Source organism: Lemur catta, chromosome 12 (genome assembly GCF_020740605.2).
Source record: "Lemur catta isolate mLemCat1 chromosome 12, mLemCat1.pri, whole genome shotgun sequence".
Taxonomy (NCBI): Eukaryota; Metazoa; Chordata; class Mammalia; order Primates; family Lemuridae; genus Lemur; species Lemur catta.
Genome location: NC_059139.1, coordinates 27,966,138 through 27,981,589, shown reverse-complemented (window position 1 = coordinate 27,981,589; position 15,452 = coordinate 27,966,138). Strand labels below are relative to the sequence as shown.

At 36.3% G+C, this 15,452-nt stretch overlaps 1 protein-coding gene across 2 annotated transcripts; it reads left to right on the top strand.

Moving 5' to 3' along the window:
• The first annotated feature begins 1,997 nt into the window (after positions 1–1,997).
• TMEM267 (transmembrane protein 267) lies at positions 1,998–14,665 on the top strand. 2 transcript variants are annotated; one of them, XM_045566154.1, is made up of 3 exons: positions 1,998–2,047; positions 6,916–7,291; positions 12,566–14,665. In XM_045566154.1, exons 2-3 carry the CDS (start codon positions 6,980–6,982, stop codon positions 12,899–12,901), a joined length of 648 nt encoding a protein of 215 aa, XP_045422110.1. In that variant the 5' UTR covers positions 1,998–2,047; positions 6,916–6,979; the 3' UTR covers positions 12,902–14,665. The 2 variants fall into 2 exon arrangements, with proteins under 2 accessions (XP_045422110.1, XP_045422109.1); XM_045566153.1 differs by lacking the exon at positions 1,998–2,047 and adding an exon at positions 2,054–2,460.
• Positions 14,666–15,452: the final 787 nt, after the last annotated feature.

The following is a 15,452-nucleotide window of genomic DNA, read 5'->3' as shown; positions in this document are numbered from 1 at the left end:
CATAGACTAGATTTTATCTAAACTGTCTCATGAACTGGATACTTTCATTTCTCTTGAACATATGAAAAAATTTATGCTGTAAAGTGTGTGAAATTAAGAGAAATTATCTCACTAAAAGTGCTGTTTATTACAGCCTTGTTTATTAGGAAAGAACAAAACCACACATCTAAAAGACTTCAAGATTACACCAAATACAACCAGAAATGGTCTAATTTTCTGATTTCTATAAAAGACCAAACTCTTCACATAAAAGAGGAACAGCAACAGAGGGAACAAGGAGAAAAAATGTACAGAAAAGAAAGAGTATAGTTGATCAGGAGTGATAATAGTGCATTGAATAGGCACAGTGCCCCTTTTTTATTTTCAGTCCATCTCACACTGGACTCCATCAAATTTCAGGTCTCAGCACAAGTATCATTTCCTCAGAGGGGCCTCCCAGACTACCTGACTAAAGTTAGCCTCTTCCAACTCTGTTACATCACCCTGTTTATTTCCTTTTTAGTACTTATTACAATCTATCCAGCTTGTTTGTAACCTTGTGATCTATATCCTTCACTAGAACTTGAGCTCCATAAAGTCATTCTGTAGCACACAGAGCACTCAGTATGTATTGTATAAATCAAGCAGTGCCCTTAGGCCATAGACTGACTACAGAGAAAAGAACTGTAACAGTTTTGTTCTGTTTTGGTTTGTAGGAAGCCATCTATGTCTCAATAGCTCCAGAAAGCCTAAATGATGGTAAGACTTGGTACCATGCTGCCATAAGGGTAATGACAAATTGTCATTAAATTATCTGCATTCAGAGAATATTTGCCCTTAACATGGCTAAAAGCACTCAAACTTGTAAATATATAATATTTGGTGATATTTGCAATTAGCTTTTAAGTTATATGGGGGTTAAAATGTGCATAATTTCCCCCCTCAGTTGAGTCTTTTCCATTGGCTAAGAACCAAGAGTGTAACAGGCAATGAAAAGTTCTATGATTAAGAAATTGTGAGGTTCTCTGAGTGGCCTGGGTTTGCTTGAAATTGAAGATTCCCGGGTTTTTTGTTGTTGTTGTTTGTTTTGTTTTGTTTTTGTCTCCAACTATATAATATAACCTCAGTGCTGCCCTTGTTTTCCATCTGACACTTGTTTCGATGAACTGTAGATAGGAAGGGGAAGAAAGAATCTTCCTCCTTGGGCCTCCTCTTTTGGGCCAGTGCTTCCTAAAGCCAAATGTCGAGCCAGGTGTCTCCTTGGTGCTAAGGCAGCTGCAACCTCTCCCAGGCAGAGACGGGATGGGATCTGGCCACAGTCCCTGTTAACAAACCATCTTATGAGTTCCGTTAATTGGGTCAAACTACCCTGCATGAAGTTGCTTTTTCGACTCCTGAGATTTAGTAGTCTTGACCAAGTGTTCTAGCCGTGCTACCGCTGTCCACAAGGAAGAGTAGGCCACCGACATCCGCCCGCACAGTGGCAAAAAATCATCAAAAAATCCGCAAGGGGGCGGTGAAGCGCTACCTAGGCGCTTCATGCCCGTGGGGTCGCGTGATACCTCCGTCTCGTGAAAAACTCTCCGTCGCCCACCCTGAAGGATTCACGAAGGGAGTGGGCAATATCTCTACACCTCCGAGGCCCCCGATGGCTCCCAGCTCCAGCGTCAGGGAGTCAGGCCCGTGTGCCCAACGTTCGGTGAGGCCACTTCTTGGTCTGCAGCTTCCTGGCCGCCACTTGGGTGTGCCATGGGGATGCCAGTGGGCCAGTTTGCTGCACCATGCAACTAAGCCAAGAAATGAACCCTCAGGTTCTTCTCGCCCCGACGTCCCAAAGGTCTCCTTTGCGGAGGGAGCTGGAAGTACCCACCCACTCAAGCAAAGAGCACTCCTGCATCACCCCCTTTCCACCCAAAGGGAGACACGTATCCCGGCGTCCTCTCGGCCGCCGCTGCGGGCTGAGCCGCTCTGGCAGGCGCCCGGCGTCTCTATGGTGATGACCCCCAGCGGAGGGCGGAGGCGGGGCCGCTGTTCGCGTCGCCGCTGGCTTCCGCCGAGACGACCGAGGGTGGGTACAGCTGAGCGCTGCGAGGGGCGGGAGAGGACGCACTGTACGTCGTGCAACTGCGTCCTGAGGTGGCTGGCTGGAAACGGGGACCACCTGAATCCGATGTCCGATGCCCGGGTTGCGGGCGGGGAGGGCACGCTGGAAGGGCAGGACGCGGGAGTCGGAGCGCGGGAGCCGTGGGTGACTTGTGGGCTGGCGCGGTCCAGCGGCCCCCGGGTCTGCGAGGCGCCCTGGCGCCGTCCCCCGCCTCCGCCTTCCTTCCGGAGCCCCCTGATTCCCAGCTCCCGCCCAGGCTTCGCGCCCCTGGCGTTTCCCTCGGCAGGGCAGGGTGCCGAGGGTCGGGCCCGAGGAGCCCATTGCCACCCCTAACAGATAGGAGTCCTTCGCCCCGGATGCCTAGAGGCTGGACTGCTGTAAGTGACGTGGTCTCTTCCCTGCTGATACCGGGACTTTCTGCCCCCTTTCTTAAAATGACATTTTAAAAATTATTGCGTCGCACCAGCCTCAGAAAAGGATGTTTTTGGGAATTTGCTGAGACTTGAAACATGTAGAATTCAGAATTGTATGTTTTGTTAGTAATGGCTGTACAGGAACTAAACATTTTTATATACAGAGATCTGGCTATAAGAAGTTTCAGTGAAAGAGAACAAGATTTGTGCTTCCTTTCTTTGCCAGTTAGTTGCATTATATTTGGCATCTACTTTTGGTATTTTACCATTAAAGAAATTAAATATGTTAAGTTTCACAGCAACTACAGTTCAGTGAAAAGGACTTATTGATAAAGCGTAATAAAGGCAGTTTTGGGTTTAGGACCAAGTTTTTACCTCTGGTTTTTGTAAATAATTTGTGAGGTTGGTGGGGAAGCAGGAAGGTTGAAGCAAAAGATGAAATTTTATTGGGAATTTGTCAGCTCTTTTTTGTTTTGACAGAAATAATGTCTAAAAGATTATTAGCAAACAATACATGATAGCATATAATTAAAGTAACTAGCAAATTATGTGTTTGTGGAGTTAAAAAAAGGGGTAATTACTACTATGTATACCTTGCAGGCCCCATAGTTAATGGCATTGGCTATAATGGGTGACAGGAAGTGGCTCCTGCAAGTCACAGAAACTTATTATATGGCTGTTACTTCAGAGAAATAATCCCAAATAATATCTTTAGTTTATAGGCTGGGGATTGCTTAGTGCTTACCCCCGTATTATTAGAATGAAATATTTAAAAAACACCTTTAAGCACATTAGATTTTATGCATGACGAGTTTAAAAGGAAATTATAGAAACTTCCCAACAAAAGTGAATTTGTGAAATAAACTTACAGCTTAGGAGTTTAGGAGGTTCAGGAGTCCATTTTATTTGTAGGAGGAGGAACAGGAAGTGGAAAAGGAAAGAAAAAGGTTTAAGAAGAAAAATGGGTATACTTAGATGTCCTAATCTGAGACAATAAATAATAGAGGAAGAACATTTAGTAAATTTCTCTTTCTCATACTCAGAATCTAAGCCAGAGATGTTTAATATCTGCACCAATAGTTAGAGTGGAGTAGATGCCAGAATGTGTATTTCTGGAACCACAATTATGCCTTTCTCAAAAACAGAAACAGTACTGTTCTAGATATCTATTGCTGTGTAACAAATTACACCCAAACTTAGAGGCTTAAAACAGTGAACAATTATTATTTCATTCTTTCTGTGAGTCAGGACTTTGGAAGAGGCTTGTCTGGGTGGTTCTGGCCCAGGGTCTCGTGAAGTTGTAGTGCAGATGTTGGTGGGGGCTGCAGGCATCTGAAGGCTTGACTGAGGCTGAAGGATCTGCTTCCTAGTTCACTAATGAGCTTTTTCTTCCTCTCTCATCAAGCAAGCTGTTCTATGCTTTTCATTTATAAAATCCATTTGTATCACCCCCATTATGTATATGTATTTCTATTCATCAACCATGGTACAGTTATTTGTAAACAATAAGTTTTTCTTTTTCAGATCTTTAAATTTGGATCATCATGTACATAGTTGAAGTAATCTTTTGATTTTTCATTTTGCTCATACATTTTCATGAAAGCCTGCTATTTTTATTATCAATAAAGTATATTTTCCTACTTTTTAACATCTTTGTTGGAGTATAATTTGATATGTAATTAACTGTATATGTTTAAAATATAGTTTGATATGTTTTGATATATGTATGAAACTGAACCATGAAACTATCATCACAATCAAGATAATCAAGAAGGATTAAAAAGGAAACTTTTTTCCTTGTGCTCCTTTTTAATCCTTCCTGCCTCTCCTGTCCCCAGGAAACCATGGATCTGCTTTCTGTCACTATAAATTAGTTCATATGTTCTAGAATTTTATATAAATGGAATCATACTATATACTCTTTTTAAAAACATTTCTAAATGAAAATTTCAAACATACAGAAAAGTAGAGAACAGTATAAAGAACTACAGTACATCTATTACTTAGATTTAACAATTATAGTATTTTTCCATATTTGCTTCATTTATTTAATTTAAAAATTGATAGACCTTATTTTTTAATTTTTTAAAATTAATAGACTTTATAAACCTAAACAGCAGTTTCAGGTTTACAGAAAGACTGAGCAAATATTACAGATAGTTCTCATATACTCCCTTTGCCTCTGCACACGTTTCCCGCGTTATTACCATTTGCATTAGTGTGATACATTTGTTACAATTAATGAACCAATATTGATATGTTATTGTTGACTGAAGTCCATAGTTTACATTAGGGTTCACCCTTTGTGTTTTACTGTACTATAGGTTTTAACTATGTACTTTTTTTTTTTTTTTTGGTTTGGCTTCTTTGACGCAGTAGAATTATGTTGAGATTCATTCATGTTTTTATGTGTATCACTTGTTTGTTTCTTTTTATTCCACATTTTGTTTATCCATTCACATGTTGATAGACATTTGGAACTAATGCAGATAAAGTTGCTAGGAACATTCACATGTAAGTTTTTGCGTACATGTATGCTTTAATTTGTCTTGGGAAAATACCTAGGAGTGGAATGACTGGGTTTAACAGTAGTAATATGTTTAACTTTTTAAGAAATTGGAAAACTATTTTGCCAAAGTGGTCATACCGTTTTTTATCCCCACCAGCAGTGTATAAGAGTTGTTTGCTCCACGTCTTTGCTAACATTTGGGATTGTCAGTCTTTAATTTTAGCCATCTTAATAGGTGTGTTTGGTAGCTCATTGCTGTTTTAAAGTGCATTTCCTTAATAATTGATGATAAGCACGTTTTGTGTACTTATTGGCCATATATATACTATCTTTGGTAAAGTACTTTTTCAAATCTTTTGTCCATTTTTTTATTGGTTGGTTTTTCTATTACTGTGTTTTAAGAATTTATATATTCTGGATACAAGTCCTGTATCAGATATGAGATTTGCATATATTTTCTCCCAGTTTATGGCTTGTTTTTTCATTCTTTTAACATTGTCTTTCAAAGATCAGAAAGTTTTTGATTTTGATGAAGTTTGATTTATCAATTTTTTTAATGGATCAAGCTTTTGATGTTGTATCTAAGAACTCTTTGCATAACCCAAGGATACAAAAATATTTTGTTTTCTTCCAGAAATTTTATAATTTTATGTTTCACATTTAGGTTTGTGATCTATTTTGAGATAATATTTGTATATGGAGTAAGGTATGGATTGAGGTTCATTATTTTTGCACATGGATATCCCATTGTTCTAGCACCATTTGTTGAAAAGAATGTTCTTCCTCCATTGATTTGTCTTTCCGCCTTTGTCAAAAATTAATTGACCATGTATGTGTGGGTCTACTTCTGATCCCGCTCTCTATTCTGTTTTATTGATCTATTTGTCTATCTTTATACCAATATCACACATTGTCTTGATTACAGTAGCTATATAATAAGACTTGAAATCAAGTGGTGTTAAGTTCTCCACTTTAGTTCTTTTTCAAAGTTGTTTTCCTATTCTAGGTCTTCTGAATTTTTATTTCAATTTTAGAATATGTGTAATAATCTATGGACAGTTTTATTGCAGAATGGAAATTGAGTCATTCTCAATAAATCATTAAGTTATTCTTTAGTTTCAGAATTAAACAAAACATTAATATAAAACAAAAAACTTCAAGTATCACACAATATTGATTAACTGGATAAATAATTTCAATATTCTGGGCCAGGTAAGAACTTAGCACAGAACTATGATTGCCTCTGAGTATCAGTTAAGGTTCTTTGATTAGAGGTAATAGAAATAAAAAGGGGATTTATTAGGAAATGCTGGGGTAGTTTATAGAAGTGAAGGTGAGTTTCGATGTCTAAGGCAGCTCTGAGAACCTCAGAGACTGGACCCAAGGACTTAATAAGGAGCTTTCTCCACCACCTCCACTAAGGAAAGTTTTGGAAAGATGTCGGATTGGTCCGGCCTGGGTAACCCTCATACTAGATTAAAAAGTGTTAGTAGGGAGACAGGAAACTAACTGGTCAGCTCTGGAGTTTAGGTATTGTGATAAGCAGTTTTCTCAAAGGAAGGAGCAACTTGTCAGAAGTATGGAAAGTAGTTGTTGAGTATATAGACACAATGGATGTTCACTACCATGTAGTACATACAGCTGAGAGAACTATTTGATGACCTCAAAGCAATAGATTATAGTCAGTAGGCTTTCTGAAATTCTCCTTGATACATACTACCATATAAATTATTGTTCCTCCAAAGCTAATCTATTATCCTTGGGCTATATGGCATTTTATATATCACATGTAAGAGATGCCAGTTTTTACAACTTGGTTTTATATTTCTGAAATTATTGCTGATATTGTTTTGTTTAAATATAACATGAGAATAATCATCATTAATATTTTTCTCTGCTTTCTATTTTAGGGTACTGGGAATGTAAACAAGAACAGACTATTCATTCCTGATGGCTTTTAGTATGTACTGAGATATGGCATCTGAGACTGAGAAAACCCATGCTTTACTCCAGTCTTGTAGCACTGAATCCCTCGTTTCCAGCCTTGGTCTGGGGATATTTTGCCTTGTAGCTGACAGACTCCTTCAGTTTTCCACAGTTCAGCAGAATGACTGGCTTCGCGCCTTCTCAGATAATGCAGTACATTGTGTGATTGGCATGTGGTCATGGGCAGTAGTCATTGGAATCAAGAAGAAGACTGACTTTGGAGAAATCATTTTAGCTGGATTTTTAGCCTCTGTTATTGATGTAGACCACTTTTTTCTAGCTGGATCCCTGTCTTTGAAGGTAAGAAGTATATATGATTAATTTTTCTGATCTTTCCTTTAATTTCTGTAGCATTATTATACTGATCTTTTTAGAGCTAGATAGGATTAGTCTTAAAATAAGAAAGCCCACTCATTCAACTCTTTGATTACTTAGTACTTCCATAAAGACATACACAGACATGTTGCTAATCAAATTACTCGCTATCACAAAGTACAATGGATGCTCGGAGAACAAGGACCCACTAACTGTACCTGAGGAGTTCAGTGCTGGCTTGTAGAGGATGTATTTAGCCAAGTCTTATAGGAAGTATTAGCAAACTGGTTCAAATTAGCAGGGATTGTTTTCAGGCTACCCTCATTATTTTTGTATCAGTGTTCTTTCTTCAGGACCACACTTAACATTTTCCCCTTTTTCCTTATGTTTTACAGTTAGTATGCAGCTCCTAAGTACTCCGTAAAAGTTGAATAGCGTCAAGATGATTCCCAGTCCTCGGGAATGACTTGAATGGATTCATTCCCCGAGTCCCTCTTAGGGCCAAAGGCATGCGTTTCAATGGACAGGCTACAACACAGTCCCAGGCTAAGAAATCGAGGAATTTCATGGAGGCATTCAGGGGTTTAGCTATACAGTGATTTGCCTCACAAATGGACTAAATTTAAAGCGGTGGTTCAGATAACATTTTATGAATGTCAGAAGATTTGCCTGCCTTTTGCATGTTTGTGATCTATAAACATTTCAGGAAAGAAATATAAATTCACAGAGCAAAGACTTTGTCTCCTTCATTCACCACTGGCCTAGAATGATGCCTGGCTTACCTAGTGGATGTCAGTATTTGTTGAACAAATGGGAAGTATTCACTTCCTCCTATTATATGTCCAGTACCAGGTATTTCTCAGAAGTTGTATTACTTTTTCAGAAACTTAATCAGTAAAGAATTAGTAATTGCTGATTAAAGACAAATTTAGATACTTTGCCGAAAGTGGAGGTAGCATAACATTTTTGTTCAAGATTGGAACCGGAAGACTTGAGTTTGAATCCATGTTGTGTGGTGTTAGTGGAGTACTTTTCTTCTTTCAGTTTCAATTTCTTCATCTGTAATACATGGATTATAACATAACTTACCTTGTAGGGTTGTTGTGATGGTTAAGTGAGCATGGTAAGTGACAAGGCCTGGTAAATAGTTAACAATGAATATTAGTAGAGATTGGGATAAGCTATGAAGCATTATAAAAAATGTGATTCATAAATGCATTCATATAGAATTTAACTCTCCTATTGTAATTTTAAAAAGCACTTAGGCTGTGTAGAGTATTTATCCTTTAATTCAGCAGTCCTCAACATTTTGGGCACCAGGGACTGGTTTCATGAAAGACAATTTTTCCACAGGTGGGGGTCCGGGAGCAATGGGGAGCGGCTGTAAATACAGATGAAGCTTCACTTGCTCACTTGCCGCTCACCTCCTGTCCACCCCCACCCCCACCTCCCACCCAAGTTTCATGGAAGACAAGTTTTCCAAAGACCGAGGAGGGCAGTGGGTGGCAGAGCTCTGCGGCCTGGTCCCTAACAGTCCGCAGATGGGTACCAGTCCCCGGACTGGGTGTTGGGGACTGCAGCTTTAATTCATTTAAAAGCACCAGTGTTAAAAATATGAGCTGTAGAGTCAGACCCAGTATGAGAATCCCAGGTCTGCCACTTACTAACTGCACAACATGGGGGAAGTGACTAGCCTCGCTAACTCTCAGTTTCCTCTGCTGTAAAATACTACCTACCTCATAGGGTTGTTACAAGGATTAAAGGAGACAGTGTACATAAAGTACAACATAGTGGTAGTATTGATCCTTACTTTTGAATTAAGTATTAAATTTTTTTTTTACTTTTATCATAAGGTGGTAAGTGATTATCAGTAATAAATATCAAAACTGAATAAGTATTTATGACAGTGACCTATTTTTACTTCTACAATTCTATGATGATGCCATTTCCTTTCATTATTATTTTTCTCTTAATAAAAAAATCTACAGTGACATTTTAGAAATCAGCCAAGCAACAAGGATTTTTTTGTTTCTTTTTTAGCACCTATTAATATAAATAGATGTTGATTCACAAACGAAAGTGTAAAGAATCAGTATCCCTTAAACATATCCAAGGCATAAATGCTAATCATCTCAGCATTAGGTTATTGCTTTCTTACAAGTAGTGATTACCATAGGCTCCCTGATCCCACCCTACTGTTGAAAATCGTATACTTTCTATTAAAAATGTTGTCAGTCTTTGCAATCAGTTCTATGATTTATCTTTTACTCACATGGATTACAAACTAAAGCTTTCTTATTATAGTATATGAAAGTGCTCTGTGGTGGAAGGAAATGAATTAATTTAGATGTAGAAGATATCTATAGAAGTTATCTTAAACTCATTAGAGACTGAATTATTGATGACCTGAAATTCATTTATTCAGAAATTAGGTGCTGGCAATGATTGTGTGCCTTGTTCTATATAGTATAATTGATTTTTCACATCAGATAGATTACAGCTTATCTACTTGAAATAATCCTCCTGTCATAATAGCTAGAGTTGTCCTATGTGTATTGCGTTTAATCCGAGTTCTAGAATGCTTTTAATTTGTTAGATGACTATCTACATACTATTATTTCTGTCTAGTTCTTAAAACCACAAAAGAAAAGGTATATCTTTCACAGTACAAAAATATATATGCACAGGTTATTCACTGCAGCATTATTTGTCATTGCCAAATATGGAAATGATATGGCTTTAACACAGCATCTTTACTATTTCATTTCTTATGCTTTTTTAGTTTACTTTATTCAAAACCTCTTTAGCTGGAAATATAATTCATCTATTTTTGTTATTTTACTTTTCCTGTTAAGGGTTTAAGGTTATAAAGAGTCTTCTTGCCGTACTTTAAATGTATCTCACAGTTTCTGATTTGAAGTTTTTCATTATTAATTTTTAGAAATTCTGTAATTCTGTTTGTATTTCCCCTTTTACACAAAGTTGTTTAATGGAAGAATTTTAAATATCCACGTGGAAGGGCCATTCTGTCTTTTTATTTTATTAATTATTTGTATTGGTTCTTTTTGAAATGTACTGATGTTTTCTTTGTGCCCATATTAATATATGATCAGTTTCTTCAGATGTTTCACGTGTACTTGAGAAAGAATGTGTATTTCTCTGTGATCAGGGTGTAAAGCTCCAAAAGATCCATATTATCCACTGTGTACCTTATATCTTCTATTCTTGTCCACTTGACCTGTCTTGTACCAAGGGTGATATTATTAGTGTGTTTCTGTGCCTCCTTATGTCTTTATAAAAGTTGTTGCTGTTTTATTTGGTACATGGATATTCATAACTGTTTTATCTTTACTGTGAATTGTGGTTTTTAGTGGCTTTTCATTGCTTTGGACATAAATTCTACTTTGTCTGATATCAGTATCCCAACTCCTGTTTTTTATTATTTCCATTTGCCTGGCATGCCTTTGTCCATTCCTTTATTTTCAGCTTTTTTCAATCATTTTACTTTTGGTGTGCTTCTTATATAAAGCATATAATTGGATTTTGTTTTGTGAACCAAATTGAAGATCTTTTTCTTTTAATAAGTGAGTTAAGCCATTCACATTTATTGATATGTTGAGTGTAAAATTTGCCATTATTTTATGATGTGATCATGCATATTGTGTTATATTCGCTTTATTTTAATATCTACATATTCTCTTTGTCATTTTCTTTTTATTTTTAAAAATTTCTATTATTTAGGGAGGTTTATTATATTTATTCTAATGTTACTTTTGTACTTATACTCTTTTTAGTGCTTATAGAGCTCTGCTTTCTTAATTAACCTTTTACTATCTGGTTTGTCAATTTTTAATGGTATCTTTTTTTTTTTTTTTGAGACAGAGTCTCGCTCTGTTGCCCAGGCTAGAATGAGTGCCGTGGCATCAGCCTAGCTCACAGCAACCTCAAACTCCTGGGCTCAAGTGATCCTCCTGCCTCAGCCTCCCGAGTAGCTGGGACTACAGGCATGTGCCACCATGCCCGGCTAATTTTTTCTATATAGATTTTTAGTTGTCCAGATAATTTCTTTCTATTTTTAGTAGAGACAGGGTCTCGCTCTTGCTCAGGCTGGTCTCGAACTCCTGACCTCGAGCGATCCACCTGCCTCGGCCTCCCAGAGTGCTAGGATTACAGGTGTGAGCCACCGCGCCCGGCTGTTTCAGCTTTTTTCCTCATATCATTTTCATTCTTTTGGTTGGTTTTCTACATGTTTTCAGTATGCCTTATTAAACTTTCATTTGGCCTATTCCCCTTTGGAAACATTGTACGATAGTCATTTATTAGATAGTTTTTGTCTTTTTTTCCTATACGAGTTTAATGAACTGTTATTTCAACCTACATTGTTTTCATTTTTGAATTCTGATTTAAGATATTTTTTCATATTCCCGTATGGTTGTTAGAGGATATTTAATTTAGTTTGGAGTCTTAGGATACAATTTTTATATGCTTTGGGTAGTTTTTTGCATTTGTTTGTAGGAACAGGATTCAAGAGCGAAGGATATGTGGGGAGATTTAGATTTAGACATTCATCTATCTTCAGCTTTTTTGGTGTTAGAGATGATCTAGCTGCTAGTTAGCCTTTAAAGTAGGCAGAGAAAAAAACCTTACTCATGGATCATTTAGAGGTTAAGCCTAAAATTTTTATTTGCTCAGATAGTGATTACATTTTTTTGCAGTGGTTTAGAAATTTTACTGAAATTTATTTAACTTGATTTTAGAATATTTATTTAAAATAATAAAATCTTTCTAAATGTAAATAAATTCTAAAGGTATATACAGCTAATAAAAAATGGTTATGACAAAAATATTCCCCTTTTTAACCTTTATTAATTAAAACATATTATATGTGGTTGTAAGATTTTTTTCCATGCTCTTAGAGGCCCCAGACAATTCTATAAAAATCCAAATTACATAAGCCATACATTTAGGATATAAATTATGTTCATATTTTGACTTTTTTAAGCGAATAATGGGAAACGTTTTAAAAAATTACTATGTTCCTGAAACCTTGATTTTATTTTTAATGCAAAGAATAGCCTCACACTTTTATCTTCTTTGCTTTATACATAATTTTGATATTTGTATTCTGAGGTGGTATAGAAAATGTTTCCCTTGCATGTCCAACAGACTCTGGAAAATATTTTAAAATCTGAAAAAGCGTTTATAAAATTCCGTTTCACCAAGAAGGAAATGATACTAGCTACTACTTTGCCCCCTCAGGCTGTTTTGACACTTCCACGAAGACCTTTCCTTCACTGTTCTACTGTGATACCCATCGTGGTTCTGACCCTGAAATTGACTATGCACCTTTTCAAGCTCAAAGACTCATGGTGCTTTCTTCCCTGGATGTTGTTTATATCCTGGACCTCACACCATATCAGAGATGGGATTCGTCATGGCTTATGGATATGCCCATTTGGAAAAACTTCTCCTTTGCCTTTCTGGCTTTATGTAATAATCACGTCATCTTTACCTCACATCTGTTCATTTGTTATGTATTTAACAGGGACCAGACAAATGATGTCTTCAAAACATGGAATTCATATAGATGTCTGAGGTGACCATGTGGCAGTCTTGGAGAAGCAAATGGTTTAGATGATGATAATTTAGGGTAGCCAACAGTAAGCGAATTTTAAAAAACATAGGTATTAATATTGTTTAATTACTTAATATTATAATTCCTCTTCTTCAGAAGGCCTGTACAAGTTTTTAAAAAATTATATTTGTTATAATTCTCTTGTCTATGACACTCTAGTGCAATATTAGAGTTTCATTTATTCCATGATATATTTTTATTGTTTCTTCTGTTTATTGATTTTTATTTTTATTTTTTATTGCAGCATATTATAGGGGTACGAATGTTTAGGTTACATTGCTGCTTCTGTTTTTCTGGCTTTACTAGTACTTTTAGATTGACATCCAATTCATTTTCTGGAGGTACACCTTTAATTTAGTCCATTTCCTGATGAAAAACAGCTCAAATTTAGGGTAACTAATTTATAGGAAGTTAGCATTATATTTGGGTCCATACTTTCTTGAGATATTGAAACAGTGAGATAGCCAAAATAAATAATATCGTGAATAAGATGTACAGTGAACACTAACATGTATTTATTTCATATATGTTGACCTTGACTGAAATTTAATTTAAAAAGTGTTTTATGAGTTAGAATGACTGGCAAAATCTGCTTCAAATATTATCTTATCATTATAATATCCTTAAAAGACAGTAGCTAACGTTATATCTAGGTTGTTATTTCAGAAATAAATTTAGGAAATAATTTTTTTAAGCTGCCTTTGAAAAAAGCAAGGAACTAATTATTAAAACATGTTGGCTATAGTAATATTTTGCTGAAGTAGTATTTTTTAGTATCCTTAACCAAGAATCTCATGTTAGTGTTTGTTTTGAAAAACATAACTTAATTTAACAAAATATTTGTTAAAAAATAACATTAACAAAATATTGATACTTACATCATAACCATAGCATTTGAATTCACACACAAAAAAGTAATGACCAGTAATTTCACTTCTAAAGTAAATTCCTGAGTGTGCCATCATGCTTTTGTTGCTATCAGTCTGTTTATATACCATTCTAAAATATTGTACTAATTAAATAATTTTTAAAAATCTGCCTGATACTGAGAGACAAAACATTTTTTTCAAAATAAAGTAGTTTTAGGAACTACTTATCCTTTTCCTTTGTTCTTTCAGGTTGATCTTCTGTTAAAATGGTTAACTTTTATTAGAGAAGAAAAATTTAGTTGCTATACATTTCACATGTGCAGTTTCATGTTACTTTGATGCTAAAGTCAGTACTCCAAAGGTACCTGCTATTCTTTGTGGCATATGTGCTATCCGTTGTCTTCAGATTTTCTTCCAGATTTGTGATTTATAATGCAAGTGACTGTGTGCCTTATTCTCTGAGAAACCATGGATGATTCATAAAGCAATGCCTTATCTACAGCAGATTTTCTTACATCTTAAGTTAAACAGAGTTCTATAAATTGTTATGAAGGTTCAAGCTCTTCAGAGAAGTAACTTTTTTCCTGTTAACAAATTGGTTGCAATCTATTATATTTTACAGTTGATTAAATGTTAAAATCTATTATTTATTGTCTTTCAAAAGTAATTATTATATAAATTTGGTTAGTATAATGGTAAATGTTATATAGTGGGGGTAAATTTGATTACAGATATTTTTAAAATTTATATTTAAACTCATTGTTTTGGGCTTTATGGAGATTTTTTAAAAAGCATCTGAGTTCAGAAACCTGTGGAAATAAAGTCTATTATCTTGTGTAACACTTTGTGACTAAATTACAAAACACTTCCTATTTTTTCTTTCTCCATATTAAACAAAGGAATATCATTAAAATATAGGGCCTTATTTAAGAATGTCACATAGGCATTTGGGGGAGTTGTCCTAACTTTCCTTTATTAGAATGGGAATTCACTTTGACTATGACTCCTTGCTTAAACAATCACTGCACATTTTATGTGTTCATCTCAGTTCCTACCTCTACCATCAGAAATGTTCTTTGTCCACTTAATGGACTCTAATAGCTGTGATTGTAACCTCTGGAAAACCAGCGACCAACTCCCAGTGCCAAGTGAAAGAATTGTTCTTGCTCCAAGTGAAAGAATTTGTGTCAATACATTATATTTGAAAGTTGGATTGTAGCTTATTTGCATGTATGTGTTTTCTCCATCCTCTAGATGTCTTTCGTTCACTTAGTGGCTGTTTCACTGACCTGACCTCCTACTCTACTGTTTTCTTGAGCTGTGTTATTCATGCAGGCTTTGGGAAAACTTCCACCGCTGAGCTATTTTCTACTCATCCCCAAGCCTAGCTTTCTTTAGTGGTGGGCTAAGATCCCGTGTTGCTAATGGGAAAAACTCCCATGGATCCTCACCTCTTTACATTAACTTGGCACTTTTCTCCTCCTAGGCATCAGGCCTCCCACGCCCACCCTGAGGCAGATACCCCTGGCTCCCTTTTCCTTTGGCTGGTGGAATCAAACTCTACCATACATCAGAATCGCCTGCGGGGCTTATTAAAACATGGATTGCTTGGGACCCATCCCCAGAATTCTGATTTGGTAGG

Excerpts from the sequence above, each read along its gene's own strand:
- TMEM267 (XM_045566154.1), top strand. The coding sequence starts at position 6,980 with ATGGCATCTGAGACTGAGAAAACCCATGCTTTACTCCAGTCTTGTAGC. Across the intron at positions 7,292-12,565 it reads CTGGATCCCTGTCTTTGAAG|GCTGTTTTGACACTTCCACG; the intron begins GTAAGAAGTATA and ends TTGCCCCCTCAG.